This window comes from Parasteatoda tepidariorum, chromosome 5 (genome assembly GCF_982258835.1).
Source record: "Parasteatoda tepidariorum strain Cologne lab strain chromosome 5, Ptep-v5.0, whole genome shotgun sequence".
NCBI classification, from domain to species: domain Eukaryota; kingdom Metazoa; phylum Arthropoda; class Arachnida; order Araneae; family Theridiidae; genus Parasteatoda; species Parasteatoda tepidariorum.
The window spans coordinates 57218887-57236128 of record NC_141759.1 but is presented as its reverse complement, the minus strand read 5'-3'; the positions used below and the strand labels follow the sequence as shown (position 1 = coordinate 57236128).

At 32.8% G+C, this 17242-nt stretch overlaps 1 protein-coding gene across 2 annotated transcripts in view; it reads right to left on the bottom strand.

Annotated features, from left to right (window-relative positions):
* Positions 1–4379: 4379 nt before the first annotated feature.
* Positions 4380–17242, bottom strand: part of LOC107436813 (sodium/potassium/calcium exchanger 4) — a 185897-nt gene continuing 173034 nt past the window's right edge. For both annotated transcript variants that reach the window (XM_087163991.1, XM_087163992.1), the window contains exons 12-17: positions 15204–15256; positions 13290–13459; positions 10000–10114; positions 7911–8023; positions 7764–7829; positions 4380–4915 (exon numbers count right to left, since the gene is read on the bottom strand). In XM_087163991.1, the coding sequence (XP_087020117.1) occupies positions 4769–4915; positions 7764–7829; positions 7911–8023; positions 10000–10114; positions 13290–13459; positions 15204–15256 (664 nt within the window). In that variant the 3' untranslated portion in view covers positions 4380–4768. The remainder of the gene's footprint in view (positions 4916–7763; positions 7830–7910; positions 8024–9999; positions 10115–13289; positions 13460–15203; positions 15257–17242) is intronic.

Here is a 17242-nt window from a genome sequence, read left to right as displayed (position 1 = left end):
CAGTGTTTCTTAGTTATTTAGTTTGAGATCAGTTTCTTTTAATCCAGAGGTTTCTAACTGGCCGCTCTCAAGCTCTATGGCAAAATTGAACATGAGCAATGGCGCTCCTCAGACGGTCAGAGACAAGCTAAAGAACTGAATCTTGACTGTCGTTTACGTCAAAAAGAGCTTCTTAAGCTAAACAGGGACAGTTTGAGGACACTGCACCCTCAGGAGACACCTATATGTAATGAGTATTGAATCTGATTCTCTTTGTCGAGGTTGTCATCTTGAGGAGGAGGCTTTGTAAATGTGAGGTCTAGTCTGCTGAAAGATTTGAGCATTTAGAGCAACATTGCATTAAGGTCCGTGAATTGCTAGATGTTCCTGTCAGGTGTTTGCTGGCTTTCTTGTTAATCAAGATTTAAGGTTTGAGTACAATAGACCTCTTGTCGATGTGCTGTGCTCTTTGGAGCTGCCCAATTTCTAAGTCTAACTGGCAGCTCGGGGGGTATTGTATATTTTTGTGGCCTAAGAACCAATATGTATTTTTTAGACTGGAAATTTACATTGGTTTTTGTGGTTATGTACTTACATGAAAGTGTGTGATTTTCTGCATCGAAATTTATCAAGAACTACAATAGAAGACACCCCACAAACTTTTCTCTGTTGTGTTTCCTGAGCAGAGTAACACCGTAGGCACCTGTTCTGAGATATTTGGCTCCTCTGGCGTTCTTCAGTTCAAAACATTTTGCAATCTTTTATGTAAGTTACCTTTCCCATTTAGTATTTTTTTTTCTTAAAGTTTCATGAAAATTTTAAGTAACAGAATACTTGCTATCAGAATAAAATTATAATTGTCTGGAATTGTTTTAACACTTATGTGTCCCATCAGATGATTAAAGTACACTGTTTGGCTAAATAGATCCCATTTTAACATTAGTCTTTTGAACTTCCCTCCTTCTATTTCGATGATTGGCAACGCTTGTAAAATTGTCATGATGGCACAGCTTAGAAAAAATCCGATGTTTGTGGAGATTATGTGCATTATTTTGTGTGGAAAATAACTGAAATAGAGCTAAGTAAAAGTGAGTAATATAACTAATATCCTTTTACGTTGTTTTGAATCATTATATGCAGGATTTTAAAAGTTTATCATTTTTTTATCTGTTAACATTGGATACTGGTGGTACAGAATATGTCCCACTCAAAAATACTAATGGAACATCTATGTCCCACTGCAAGAGGTCAGTCCAGATTTTTTTTTTTTTTTTTAATCTTTGTAATATTTTTTTTTCCAATGCCCACCTGGAGAATGACCTACGTCATACAGGCATCTGAAGGGCGGATTTGTTGGCCACTCTTTCAGAGGCACCATATTAGGTCGGCCAACGTTGCTCCCACAGTAAGGACAGATATTACAGAGAGGGAAAGAACATCCATGCCTTGCCCGAGATTCGAACCCAGAACCTTTCTGATGCAAGGGCAGTTCTTTGTAATCTTATCAATGGTAAAAAAACGTTTCCCAAAAGAAAAACTTTCGCTATAAAAAAAAATTAGAAATTAGTCTTGGAGGGGTTAATATGCGTGTTAAAATGTCCATTTCTTTTTTGATTCATTATTCAATACCTGTATTTGTTTAATTTGAAAGTTGGCCATTTCTGATCAAATTTTGTAAAACTCCTCTAGTAAATTTCCTGGCTAATCAGTTTAGTGTAACAACTGGTGTTTTTGCTTGAATTCCTCAGATGCTTTACAAGTTAGAAACCCCTGTTTTTATCATATCTTTTTTTGAGCAGTGAATAAAAAATAGTCATTTATATTATAAATTAGGCACTATTTCCATAAATACTGATAACTATTTCAAAGATTGTTGCTTAAACAATTTCAGTTACTATTGTAAAGAAGTAATTTTATTATAACTATGATTTATAAAATAATTTTATGATAATATTTAGAACTATGTTTCCTCGATTTAAAGATCGATGCTTAATTTAAAAACTGAATTTATGTGGAAGGAAGGAAATATTTTTTAACTTAAAATTGTCTGTGTCTTTGAGTGATTAGAGTCTATACTATTTGCATAGACTCTAATTTTTGATGAAATCTATTTGTTGTCTTACTTTATACTAAAGTTTAATTTAGATTTTTCTTTAAGAGTAAGAAATCTAAAGCAATAGATTATTAAAAAATTACAAAATATTTTATATTTTAGTTTCTTAATTTGATGTATTCCACCAAGAAACACTGATATAAACTATCTAAATAAACACGTTTATTTTCGTATTAACATGTAACTGTCTAAAACAAGTTTTGATTTTAAAAATTTCTGGAAAAAAAATTGGCGATTTCTTCATATTACCTTTTCAGTTGAAATCCTAACTGCATCGTTAAATGCCATAGCAATGAAATTTTTTTTTCTTTTAATAACTGTTTTATGCAGTAGGATTCATTTTAAATTACATTTTTATGAATTTTAAAAAAAATTCAATAAATAATCTTTAAATTATCTTTACATTTTATTCAAATTCTCACCCTAAAGGCGACATCTAGTTTACATTTCAAAATTTAAAGAGTATCCTATCTCGTTATTACCTAGCAAAATCTCTGCTCTTTCTATAGCATAGTCATTAAAATACTTTTGAGTGCATATGAATGGTGTAAATAAATTATTTAACCAAATCTATAGCCTAAATACAATAAAACCTTTTACTTTGAAATGCATGCCTTTTTCAGAAATTATTTCTCAATTCTCACACTTTCGTAATTATTTATCAAAACTCTGCATGATGTCCTAAATGAAAGACTTGAGGTTAGAATTGCTTCAAGTAGTGATTTTCAAAATTAATTATATAACAAGCTTTTTAGTGCCTCAACCTTGTTATTTAACCTCTTCATTACTTCGGTACACATATGTATGGACCTTCACTTTTTAGTTTCTAAAAACAAGCTATAATAAAATTTATAGTTTTACCCTCCCATTATGACATTTGTATACATATATTATTGAGATTTTACTATTTTCTGACTTCCTAGTATGCATTTAATGACCTAATCTCAAATCATTTGCACTGTGCAACTAAATTTTTCCCCCTTAAAAACATAAGTTGTATTACTTATTCCTGATATATAGATTAATGACTCAAATCAAATATGGGACGGAGGGTTAGATTCATTTATTATGTTTCCCTGTTTGGTTACTGGTAGTTGCTACCCGTTAATTACTGATAGTAATTACCGGTAGCTACTATCACCATTTTGCTTTCTGATCTGAATTGTGTTTACGTGCATGCTCTAGTTTTATTATGAGATCATACTAAAAATAATTCCCGGATCTTCACCTATAACCCATTATTGAAGCTCTAGTCGTTAGCAGACAATGCAATTCCTTTAGTACCATTGAAAGAGTATCAATATTCTCTTCTCCATTGCTATATCTCTTTATTTCATTGTCGAATTTTTTTCTCACCCATATTATTGTTTTTCGTTTCTTGCACAAAGTTCATCTAAAACTGTGTAGTTAACTATAGTATGAATAAATTAAACGTGAATGCACATAACTTGCCCAAAAGTTCTGAGGACCCCTCTATTTATTGCATATTATTTTTTGCCGTTCTTTCATCTGTAAAAGACGGAGCAATCTTCAGGTTGCATTTTATATTGTTATGCAAAAACTATAAGGCTTAAAACCTTGATTATGATGGTGTATGAAAATCTACAGAAAGCGTGATGGAGAAGAAAAAAAATTAAGGTTCGACTATCAGTTCCGAAATTTTTTATAACCGTCGTTGAACAGCCGACCCTGTGTTTTGGGTTTACGACTAGTAATGTTCAACTCCAGAAGACATGGGAACTCCTGGTTCAAGTAAGAAATGTAAGAACTTTTTTGATGAAATAATTCGCATTTCCCTTACATGAAGAGGAAAGCCTCCCACGGTTAGCCTGCCTGCAAGGGGAGTCTTAAAAGCCGTGATCCGTCTACCACTGAGGATATTTTACGTCAAAACTATGATCAGTGCAAGCCGGATGCGGAATTCGTATCGACGAGCCATCGCTGGGATTCGAACCCGGTTATCCTCATTGGAAGGCGAATGCTCTATTCCTTGAGCCATCTCGGCTCTAGTTCTAGAATTATCAATGTTTAAACTTCGTAAGTTAAAAAATACCATACATGCCGCTTTGTAGCCCTTAGAAATGCAACTACAGAGTTGAAATTTTACTCGCTTCAAAGGTGCATTTTTATTTATGAACTTCACTCAATTTTTTTTTCTTTTGAAATTCGACTTTGTTTGAAAGATAGCTTTTGAAAAAAAACTGAAGTAAAGCTTTTAAAAATTAGTTGAACCTTGATGGTGTAATGAGGAATAATTAGCATGAAATTCAACAATAATAATAATAAATAGAAAGGAGAAATAAATATTTATTAAAAAGAAGTTTTGTTTATAATTGAATTATCGCCAGTGGGCTGTATATATTCAGCACATTAATTTAGAGATTCCGGTTTCTAGTGCTGTACAATGTCGTGTGCATGTTTAAATCTTGTTATCAAGATTTTCAAAGTTTTTTTCTAGTAGTAAACATCTTAGATTTCAATTTTGGAAGAAGAAAAAAATTCCTTTCTGTATAAAGAAACTAGTTGTCTTATTAGGTAATTCATCCGTTATCAAGTCTTTCATTTTAAGATATCATACAAAGATACCTAGAATACTTTACTAACTGAATCACCATACATCACACAAGTTTAAAAGGAAATTGTTGTAGGACCATAAGGAGGACTTTAGGTCAAAGCTCAGTCTTGGCACATGGGCGGATTCACATATCCAAGCAAATTAAACTCCAACAGAACAGATATGACAAGAAACACTCCATAGACGGTAAGTAAAACTATCCCGAGCCTGCGGGTAAGTTGCCATTGACTTAAAAATATTCCTCCAATCTGTATTGAAAAGAGAGAGATTATCATAATTACATTCATAATGAAACTACATTTGTCTGGAAAAAATATAAGAATCGGTAATTAGTATGTGATGAATCGAAAAAAATCTCAGCTTTCCTAAAATCAGGGCTGATTGTGCTCCGGAAAAAATCCGGATTTTTCGCTAACAGTGATCCGGAGATTGAAGGTTCAGACATTTAAAAAAAATCATTGATCACAGAAGTTTCCGGAAATCAAATTTTCAAAGGTGGAAGTTAAAAACTCAGTTTATTTTATTTGTTTGCAAGGGAGAGAGATATTTTATAAGCTTATATTCATGATTAATATTCATTTTTTATCAGTAAATAGTTGTTATAGTCATAAACTCAAGAAAGAAAGACATATTTGTAAATTTTAATTACTTCTCCAGGTCATCATAGGAATGTGTAAAATTTTAAATATATTTTAAGTAAACTAAGAAATATTGATAAAAAGGGGGAAACAAAAAACCTTGTTTAAATTTTTTCAATTTAAGCTTCTTTTTTTTTAACTCAAGAAATTTTCCGGAATTTTGGCTTGGGCTCACAATCACCCCTGCTAAAATGTAGTTGTTTTAGTAAATATTAGTTCTTTTGATTTTTACTGAAATTAACAAGTTGAATGCCATGGGGGTCACCGGTGACGCCAAGATTATTAGAAACACATAATTCGAGTAAATTTTTAATGCTTTTAATTTTTTTAATATTATTCTCGTTACTAAAATGGTCTGAAGAAATTAATGCAATACATGCTGGGAAAATCATTTTGGCCAGACAGGTAAGACATGTAAAATTAGCGTGGAATTCAACGTGTTAATAACAAGTTCGTCCTTTGTAATGTCTCATCAAATTTCCATTGCAGAGATTGCTTAAAATATTTCCCGGTAAAGATAACTGGAAATATCACCATCGAAAAAAAAATTCTCCACAGCAAAGTTTTTTTCTTTTTTGATATTGTCATGCTTAAGCATGATTATAACTCACTTCCTGTTTCCTCTATCTAGCATAAATAAGGGCAATTATCTGAGGGTGATTTTGTTCGCTTTAGTTGTATCTGGAATTGATGACATATATGCCTAATTTTGCTTCTTTCAGAAATAATTTTCCCAAATGGTAGTGAAATAAAAATTGTAAGCAGAAGTATTTTTACATTTTATGGAAACTTAAACACATTATTGTATGAGCATTATGCATTTATCAGTATGCTTAATTTATATGTAGTAGCAGTGAAAATCATTCTGAATTAAAGTTTTAAATTCAAATAAAATAAAAAAGCGTAAATTTTGCTATCACTTTAATTGTAATAATAAAATCTTGGAGATCCTAAAGAATTGACAGCTATGCAACAGAGAAATGAAGCCCTCTAACACATTTAAAATAAAGTATAAAAGCTAAGGTATTAAATAAAATAAAGCATTCATACAACAGCCGCGTTGTGGGATTATGGGAGTTAAAGCTTTACAATTTTATGATCTACGGCAGTGTTTCCCAAACTTATAACTTTGGTGTACCCTTTCTAAATTTTTCGCAACGCTGTGTACCACTAATAAAAAAAATCTATGTATTTTTTACTATAGAAAAATTGCACTAAAGTTAAAAATCACAACTGGCTGTTGACACCACTCATTATTAACTGTTAACTCTGCAAAAAATAGCCAATAGAAAAATACGTAATGGTAAATTTTTATGTCTAGCTTTGTTTTTAAATTAAAAAATTTGAAATTTTCGTTTCTTGCAAGATATTTCGCATAAGAACGCGTATCCCCTCGAAACTGTTCCCATACCCCTGGGGGTACGCGTACCACACTTTGGGAAACACTGACCTACGGCATGCATTGACGTGGTCAATATTGCATACAGACCGCCTCTACTTCCCAGACAAGCTAGTACTCATCGATTTGAAGCTAGTTTCAAGTCGCCACGGAACATAGAACCCCAGTATTTCACAATGACTGACAGCTCAGTACCTTAACCAAACAGTTTCAAGTGTGGTGAGCAGGAGGAAGAACCTCTTATAGTTTTACTAGATATGAAGGTGGATTGCGTTTGACCAATTGTAGATTTCAATTTTTTCAAATGCCCAAGGATTCTTATAGTTTCAGAGGACTTTATTTAAAAATAAATATACTGCAAACAAAGATGTTTGATACGTAAAAAGATACACATACTCATCAAGCTATTAGTCACTCGGAACACAGCCCAATGGTAAACCATGTTCCATACATTTATTTCATAGAATGTGGTAAACCAGTTGTATACATTCCTTAGAACAAGACCACAATTAATGTCTAAGGTGTATCCCTGCAGTAATGTAGGAAATGAGGGGAAATAAACTTTAGTTGGTATTGTGGGTTCATAATTTTTTTCTTCTTCAAATATCAACAGCACTGCAGGACCACAAATATTGCTGCTTTGACGAGGAATTGATAAAAACATGCTATTGATTACACATGCGTATGAACAGCATGTTTTTATCAATTCCTCGTCAACCTCGTATTGCATGAGCACAACTGGTTTACCATTAGGATGAGTACGGGGTGACCAAATTGAACATTTGTCGTTCTATCATCAGCAATCTTTGTGTGTAATATACTTAAAATAAAAGGCTTCTTAACTGAATGGATCATTTAGGCTAGTCCTGTATATTTATCTAAATTTAAGTGCTTAAATTAAGAATCTTTTTAATTCTCTTGTAAAATGTCTAAATACACAATAAAGTTTAGATGTGTCTCAGCTACCTGGATAGAATGAGTTTAAATAAAAAAATTCCCTTTTTATAAAATGTCTAACTTTTTTTTAATTAAAATATTATGATAACGAAATATATTTACCGTTATGATAATTGTTAGAAATAACAGTATTACGGAATAAACCATTCCTCTGCTGTTGATCACTGCCTGGAATCAGAAAGAAAGAAAATTTCTAAGAAAGAAGCATGAAGCAAATATACTTAGATATTGAATTTGTTCGTAACTTACAATAGATCCTGGCTCTACCATAGTTGTCTGAATGAACCATGGGAATGCTAGGCCAATAAGAATGTCAAATATATTACTTCCTAGACTATTCGATACAGCCATGTCTCCTTGCCCTATTCGTAAACATAAACAAAAATTAATATTTATTTCACGAATCAAGTTTCATCTTCTTACAAGTTCCATTTTGTCCGTATTAAAACAGATTCGTATTATGTAGCGTAGGAAAGGTATGAACTAATAATTAATTATCTACTTTTTTATATCATTTTTGTGACACGTGTTATAATTGCCCGTTAACTTTTTGTTGCCCGTAATTGTGTTTCACATATAAATTATTCATCTTTTCTCTTCCTGGATGGATCTTTTTTTGACGGGGTTATGCAACTTATCCCAGTTACACTACCTTCAAAACCCTGATTAAACCTGTTTTGGAGTACTGAAATGCACCACTGATAATGGCTATTTAGGCCACGAGGGAACAGAGCGAATTAAAAACCAAGCTCTTCGCCTGGTCACTGGGCGCAAATTAATATGAGTGTCATACAGCGCTCGGTGGGCTAGCTCAAACTCTCATCCCCTCATGGGTTAAAGATAGCTTCTTGAAAGCTGTCCAGTTTTGACTTTCCTGCTCGTCCGGAGCCCTTGATTTTTTCCATTTGAAATCATAAAAATCTTGTTATTACCTTGACTTTTTCCTGTATGAAAGATACAAGACTGAAGAGAAGTTTTGTCTGATACATGTTCATACAGATGGCTCAACACAAATTGCGGATGAATACAAGTGTCAATCTATATTCTTTCAGAAAATTTTTCCTCCTATCTTTGACTGGGAACTACAAAATCTGTTGCAAATAGTCACTTTACAACTTTAATGAGGCCGTAGTTTTCTCTGGTGCTCAGGCAGCTATCTAGGGCATTGCTAACAGCGGAACTCTTGTTTGTGCTTTGGTATGACAGAGCAGGTCCCTCTGTTGAAACATATACTGAAAGCGCAAAACAGCTTTCATGTAATGAATCCAATTCTATAGTGGTATTCCTGGAAATAGATCTCAGATAAGTTAGTCTGAAAAGGAAGAATGCCGTCCAACGCAGGGAGTTTGCTATAGATCTGTTGCTTTACGGATCATAGTTTGACCATAAGATGAAAGGAAGATGAAGGGAAAAGCTATGAATTAGAACCATTTTTAATCTCCCGTACTTTCCCTGGTATCGAGTAATCGTTTGATAATCGAATGACGGCACATACATGATTGTTTCTGTTCAGCTCATTTTTATGAACTTAAGATCGTCAACAGTCCTGTTTGCCACATATGCTGCTGCAACCTAGAGATGACAACTCCTCCGCACGGCTCTGGAGACTTTGGAACTTTTTTTATCTAGCTTAAATCCTCAACCCCCTTCTGTTTTTATAGTTCAAATTAATTTGTTATTACTTTGTTTGCTACAAATTTTGTTTTTGTATTTCTTTTTGGTGGAAGAACTGAGTTCATTGTTGCCTGTTGCTCAATAAAAAAAAATTAAAAGCAATAGCTGTAATAAATATTTTTATATGCGTGTTAGCCAAATTAATTAAAGTTGTATTAAAATTTATATCATATAATATGTTTCAACATAATTCTACGAAATTCTCTTTCCTAATTATCATAATACGTTTTTGATTATTCCAACAATCAATCAACTCGAATTCATACCTAAAAATATGATATACGTTGGATGAAAAATATTCAAATTTAAATGGTTGCTAAGCAAAGTTAAAGTTCACCAATTTTGATGGTTCATTTACTACCACTTGAATATTTTTGGCGAACCATTGGGAGCTCTGTTATTCCATTCTGGGTCTCCTTTTTTTTACACTTTGTTTGAAACTAGCAGATACCGACGTGAACTGCATATGTAAAAATAAAAAATCGTTCCAGCTGTGAAACATTAACTTTTTTATGTACGCTTCAAAAACAAATAGAAAACATTCTTCATACACTTTTTCATTCAAACTAGATAAATTGAAACAAAAAAATAATAATTGAAGTGAGAATGAGTTTACTTAAGATTTTCTGATAAAGAATTTTAAATAGTTAGAAACACAACTTACCTTGTCTAGCTACAATAAGGCTAGCAAATGCATCAGGAACACTTGTTCCCGCCGCCAGGAAAGTTATTCCCATAATGCTGTCCGGTATTCCTAATGTATATCCAACTAAAGTTACCTACGCAATAAAATGGATCATTATTAGCTTCTCAACACATTTTACTACGCACTCATAGCTCAGCAATTAACCTTTAGTCAATATATATTCACAGTTAGCAATTCTAAATCATTTACTTTCTTCATTGTTGCTGTCTCGTCTATATCGGAGCTAAATATTTCCAAAAGTTTTGAGTTTAGCGAGTTCTGACTCCTGAGGCTGGTATAGGATGTCCTCTGATGGTGAGCCTTGTTTAAACAGTGCAGCCAGATTTAATGACAGTTTAAAAGGTGCTCTGGCGTAAAGGGACCAAGCGAGTTCAAATCTTGAGGACAGTCCACAAACATTAATGGTTGTCCTCAAATCTTAAAATTTGCACTCAAATGTTCTCGAATTGTCCGAAAACATTTAATCGTTTTTTATATGCAGTGAAATATCTCTCTAAAAAAACAGACGGATGTTAACACAGGTGGGCATTGGAAAAAAAAGTCTTATATTATATTATTAAGAAATAACGTAACAAGCAAGATTTGTAATTATCAGAAAAAAGTATGCACAAAATTTGTACTTCTACTAGAAGAAAAACTTTAAGGGCACCTGTGATTTTTAAAAATAAATATACATATACTATCTTAAATATTTTGGCAATTATCAAAATTGTTAAAATACTTCTATTTCCAAGTTTACCATGCATTTCTTCGAAGATGGCAAAAGATAAATTAATTGATCATGAAAGAATACCGGCTTAAAGCTTTCTTTTCCATCAGAAATGAGTAACCGTACTATTGCTATAAAGATAAGAAGATCAAAGATTGTAGTCTAAGACAACAATTTCTCAAAATTGAAAGACTATCATGGCGAAAGGAATACTGGTGAAAGGCCTAAAGCTATGTCCTCGCGTGATGAAAGAAGAGTTTGATGACTTTCATCTGTAAAATACTCAACTATAGAACTTACTAAGGAGATCCGTTGGTCAAAAATCGATGCATTCCAAGGTCTGGAAAACTCATTTAATGGTGAAAAAAGGCAAAATCTCTGTTGCTGCAGAAGCATAAACTAGAGCGTTTAAACTTCTGTCAAAAATGGCAAAATCTCTGTTGTTGCAGAGGCAGAAACTAGAGCGTTTAAACTTCAGTCATCAAGTTATGACCTAGAACAACCAATGACTACAAATAATTCTTTCTGATGGAAAAAAAGGGAATTTGGATAGACTGGATGGATGGAAATACTATTGTCATGCTCATGATTTATGAAAAGAAAAAAAATTACACTGCCAGCACCTATTAGGCTCAGTGATGACCTGGGGATGTTTTGCTTATAACAGTGTGGGTTCAGCTGTGTTCGTTTTGGCCAGAATGAATCCAAGAGCTTATCAAAATATCCTAGCACAAGTCATCTTTTACCGAATACAAAAATTCTTACTACAGAAAATTGGATCTATCATCAAGCCAACGCAAATATTTATTCAAGTAACAGTACAAAAAATTGGTTTCAAGCCAGCAGTGTTGAAATGGTCAGCTAAGTCTCCAGATCTCGATCCCCCCAAAAAGTTATGGGGTGACTTAGTACAAAGAGTTTGTACAAATGAGAGTTTTTTTCATAAACTCTTCGTGCTGCATTATTAAAACAAACTTTCGATTTACATTATCAATAGAGTTGAAATCTACTGTCGAAGACGAGTGGTATGAAACAAACCTTAACAGAAAATTAGTTTCATGTCTGAAAACTAGAATATTCGAAAATCTGGCTCTTACACAAACTTTTTAATTACCGAAGCTGAAAAACTAATTCTGCAACTACCACTTTTTTCTTGATGATTATATTATTTGAAATCTATAATTTTTCTTGAATATATTAATTTATAAGTATCACTGCCTTTTTCCCCCTAATATACCTCACTCCCCATCCGTAAATGAGTCGTGAATATGCTTTTCTTTAAAAATCTATCCAGAATTCAAAACTCATATAAAAACAAAACCGTAAAAATAAGAAGAAACGTTTTCTTCGTGGATCAACTTCTTTTTTGGACTACCTAGCCAATTTAGGTTTATTTGCATACCTTGTTAAGAAATAAAAACCCATAGAAAGTCCTGCCGATTCTTTTCTTTCTACTTTTATGTGTTCCTCCGCACTTCTTCTCAAGCCTATTAACTTACTAGTCTAGATTGACGTCATTCGCAATTCAACTTGTCAAGAAGAACAGAGAACTATTTGATTTATGAATTCTAGCGCGTTTAACTTTTCCTGTTCGCTTGCTGTTTCATGAGAAATAATTAGCAGTAAAATAAACCTTTTTAGAAAAAACATTTCATTTTTAAGTTGTGTTTCTTTTTCAATCGTTATTTCTAGACGTTTTATTTTCAATTTTTATTTTATGCATTTATATGTTTTGTGAGTGCCATTTCTCGATCTATAGATAATCCTTTACTAACGGAAAGCATTGTTGCTGGCAATGTTTGCTTGGAATTTTGCGAAGTTAACGCATTTAGCTTTAGAAATTTTTTTAAAGATTCTAGGCTCAAATTCAGAAATATATTATAGCCTATTTTATTAGGAGCATAATGCACTTTTATAATCCGCATGAGTTACTAGAATAAAATACTATTTAGGGTGGCAGTCGTCCTAAAAAACTAGCGCATTTTTTTTTTTGAAGTTTAGCTTCTAAATTCTATATAACTTAACAAAATACAGTATCCACAGTATCCATTAAATTTTACTATGCTTTTTATTAAAAAGTACAAGAGCAACGGAAATTTTTTTTAAACAAATGTTTTTTTCTCCTCCCAAAATTATTTCTTCGTTTAAAACCGGGTTAATTTTAAATTCAATCTTGAAATTAAACGACGTTGAGTGAATAGACGTTTTATTTATATGAAAATTGCACATCTGTTTAGTTTTCAACAAAATGTAGGTAAGATAGTGCGTAGAGACATATGCATATAATTACATTACTGACAGATTGTGTATTATTACTACTGCATAACCTAAAAAAAAGATGTATTCCTACAGTCAAATGTTTCTATTAATATACTTTATGTTTAATTTAGTTCATAACTACTGAAAACTAGAATTTAAAAAAGAAGCATTACTACTAATATTAGTTTAAAATATGAATAATTTTCGATTTGATGTATGATCCCTTTAGCCGACCTGATCCTGGTATATAAAACAATATAATTAAATGTCATATTCTTACCATCCAAACCATTACGTATGAAAATGCCGCCGTCCACGTAATTGAAGTGAAGAATGTCAAGAGAAAGAATTTTTTCCATTTGTCTTTCCTACAGTCAGGGATGGTGTAATGGAGAACAGCAAGTAGCGGAGCTTGAATAATCCACTTAACAAGACGTAAACATCCTTCTTCTGAAATTTAAAAAAGAAAAAAAAATTAGAAATTACCCTAGGAGAAATAGAAAATACATCTAGGAGAAATAGAAAATTTATCTATTTCTCCTTGATAAATTTTGGAATTTGTCCTTAACCAGGCACTAACTTTGGAAATGATTTTTTTAAAGAAAGAGGTCATTTTAATGTAACGCAGGCTTGTTTTGGCAATTTCAAACCCTTCCCTCTAGTCAATTGTTGTTGTAGTTCATTCACGTCACACTAGAGCTGCACAATAGGCTATTGGCAACAGTCTGGGAAACATCCCTGAGGATGATCCGAAGACATGCCATCACAATTTTGATCCTCTGCAGAGGGGATGGCACCCGCGCTTCGGTAGCCCGCCGATCTGCACGCGAAGTCAAGCACTTTACGGTAGAACAGTTTAATGAGGACCAATACCTCGGTCCCTATTCAGACGACTAATCCAAGTGGTCACCCACCAGCACACTGCCAGCAGCCAGTGATGCTTGACTGCGGTGATCTGCTGGGAATCGTGTCTTAACGATCAGTCCACTGCAGGACTAGTCAATAGAAAAAAAGTCACGAACCCTCTCCCACGTTTACAAAAGTAAGTCGCAAAGTTCGTGCATTGTTGGTCTCAAATATATTAAAATATAGACGTCTGTTTAATCTTACATAACCATTTTTTAAAATTTGTATAATATATTCTGTTACTAAAAATCTGATTACCACCGCCCACAAACAAGATATTCACATGAAATTCGAAGGTTAGCAAGAATAAATAAGAGATCAAGAACAGTATATAAAGAGAATCAAGAAGAAAATGTAAGACTGTTATCCAACCGTGTAGCCAAAGAATCTTCAAAGGGAGAAAATACTTCTTTCTATTTTCTTTGGATTAATTATGCTTTTTTATTAATAGCAAAATATATTTTTATCCTTTTATGTAGCTTACAACATACACTTTTAAAGTTTTAGACACATGAGTATATTTTAGATTTCATATTAAAGCAAGATTTTTTTCATTCTTCGATTTTGTATTTTTTTGAAAGAACATTACAGATTCTTTTTTTATCTTCATTATTTTGAATGAAATGTTAAAATTATGGTGACACCTGTAACTTAATAGGTCAGAACATCGTTTTTAAAATTAAAATTGTTAACCTGTGTATTGGGAAAAAAAGATATGTTTTGAGAGTTTTTTTAATGATAGGCTCTCTCTTTATCTCTCATATATCTCATATATAAGAAGATAGTCGGAGCGAGCTGTTAAGATAGACCGTAAAAGAACACTTCAATGTTTATTTAGACATTATTGTGGAGAGAACGATCATCCAAGTGACATAATATCGAGGTGCTTCTTTATAAAAATTAGGGAAAATCTTGCAAACAAATCCCGATGATCTCCTGAATCACATGCAAAAAGGAAACTATTTCTAATAACTCGTTCAAAAAATAGGAGGGATTTCTTCGGTTCTCACGCCAGGTTAAGGGAAAAACTCGAAATATTAATTCTAGCATACTTTAATCGAAATTTAAATCTAAAATGCCGGATATAATAAATTTCAGAACGTGTTTCGTTTATAATAATAAATTTGATAAGTAAATAAGATTTGTAAATAATGAAAATTAAGATAAAGAAATAACATGAAAAGATTTGTTAAAGCTTTATATGTGACACATGCGCAACCACTACATTTGTATTTATTGCCTTATCTGAGAATCACTATGTCTATAACAGAGCATACTAACTACTCACCTCTGGTAGGAAAACTTCTCCAGTTAGATTCTGCTGTTAATCCCATGCTAGTACTGTAAGAAATAATACAGACAGAATATATTATCTATTTCACTGTAAATATTTAAATCAACTACTATAAGAAGCTGAGCCATGGTGGCTCAGTGGTTGAAGGAATTGAACTGTCATTGTGAGGGACCAGTGGCATCAGAGGAGTTATCTGGTCAGAATTGCACACCAGCCACCCTTTTTCCCCAGAAGACTAAGGCCCATTGTTCTAAAGCTCTTATGGCTTCAACCAGCAATAGGGTATTAGAAACGAGATCTGTTACAATGATAGCTCAGTTCCTTAACAACGATGCCTTCGTGATGTCTTTAGCAGGGCCAACTTAACATAAGTTATTTAATACCTCTATGCAAATAATTACATTTGTTTTACAAATTAAACGAATCATCAATGGAATGTAAAGAAATTATTCATCTGGAGGATTACAGAAATAGAAATTCGCAGAAAACGGAATGCTGCGTTATTAAACATTCTGTATCTTGTTAATAGCAAGAATGCTCGCTTTTGCACGGTAAACTGAACAAGTTAATTGAATTCATATAATAATTTCATTCTAAATCCAGCAGACAAAGACTTTTCAAAGCCAGTTGCGCGAAGAAATAAAACTTGAAGGGTTTATTCAATTATCCAATTTCGGTAATAAGGTTACTTTGACGAAATCTCAGTTGAATGCCTTCCTGATGTGCAGAATAAAAGCCTTCCGCTGATTAATTTAAAAGCTATCTGAAATTTAATTTGTATTTAATGCAGAACAGATTTGATGAAAATTGTCATCAGGCGTAGGGAAATAAAGCTGAGGCGTGAATGAAAAGCTTTTTGGGAAATAAATCTAATTTCTTATGCTGTATTTTATTTCTTAAAATGGATGCTTTTTTTCTTCTCTTTAGAATGAGAATAATGTATGAATAAAGTGCTGTAAATTCGAATAAAAAGAGTTTTTCTGTGTCTATATGTTGTTTAAAAAGTCTCCCCCCCCCCCGTTTGCTAATTTTAAGTAATTAAGATAAATTAAAAAAACCAGTTTTGGATTCCTAATTTAAATCTTCTCAATTTACACCTTTAAAAGGTGCAAAGGTACAAATAAAATCGTCACTTATAATACAGTGATTTGAAAATTACATTTTTATTTTCAATGGGTATTGCCATCACCTCTTACATCAAGAAGCCTCCACACGGTCTTTTATAAGTAGTTCACGCAGACTGTTTAAAAAGTGAACCCGTTTCGCGCATGAACCCAAAACCTTTTATAAAAGTAATTGAGAGAAATTTATCTTATATATTTGAGAATCGAATCTGTAATGGTTGACGAGTGAATAAGGCAAACCTATAATATTCATAAGTAAAATAAATTTTTAGTCATATATTTGCTACCACTTTCTTATTTTAACTATTCTATATTAACTGACTCGTTCGGTAAGTGGATATCCTTTATAGTGGTCTGATCGGACTACCTATAAAAAAACCGTGTGGAGGCTTTCAGTTATAGGAGGCGTTGGTATTGCACGGCGTACGGCTATTACAGTAAGGCAGAATACTGGTTTTACATGTCACGCGCTTACTGTCCGACTACACTGAATTAGAAACACTAAACAATTTTACACGAATTCGTATTTTTAGATAAGGTATAAAAGTTTGTTGCTTCAGACATTATACACGTCTGATGCAAGGCTTTGGGTCATTCAGATAAACTTTTCTCCACTGTTTATCAGAAACCGTTTGCGGTTTCACTGTCCTTTTATAATCGTTAATCCCATCCCCAAATCAAAATCTAACTGCCTTCCGCACGCTTGTTTACCCATACCCTCCAACTTATGAGGATTTTGAAAATAATTCTTTCTAGTGGTAGCGAACCAAAGTAGAAATTTTTGAAGCAAATGGATCTCTTATAAAACTTTTATCAGAACTTAAGAATCTAGCCATATGGCCTGCACTTTTATAAGTAATAGTGGACAAGTTACGCTAAAATTAATTTTTTTTAAATATTAAGACATTA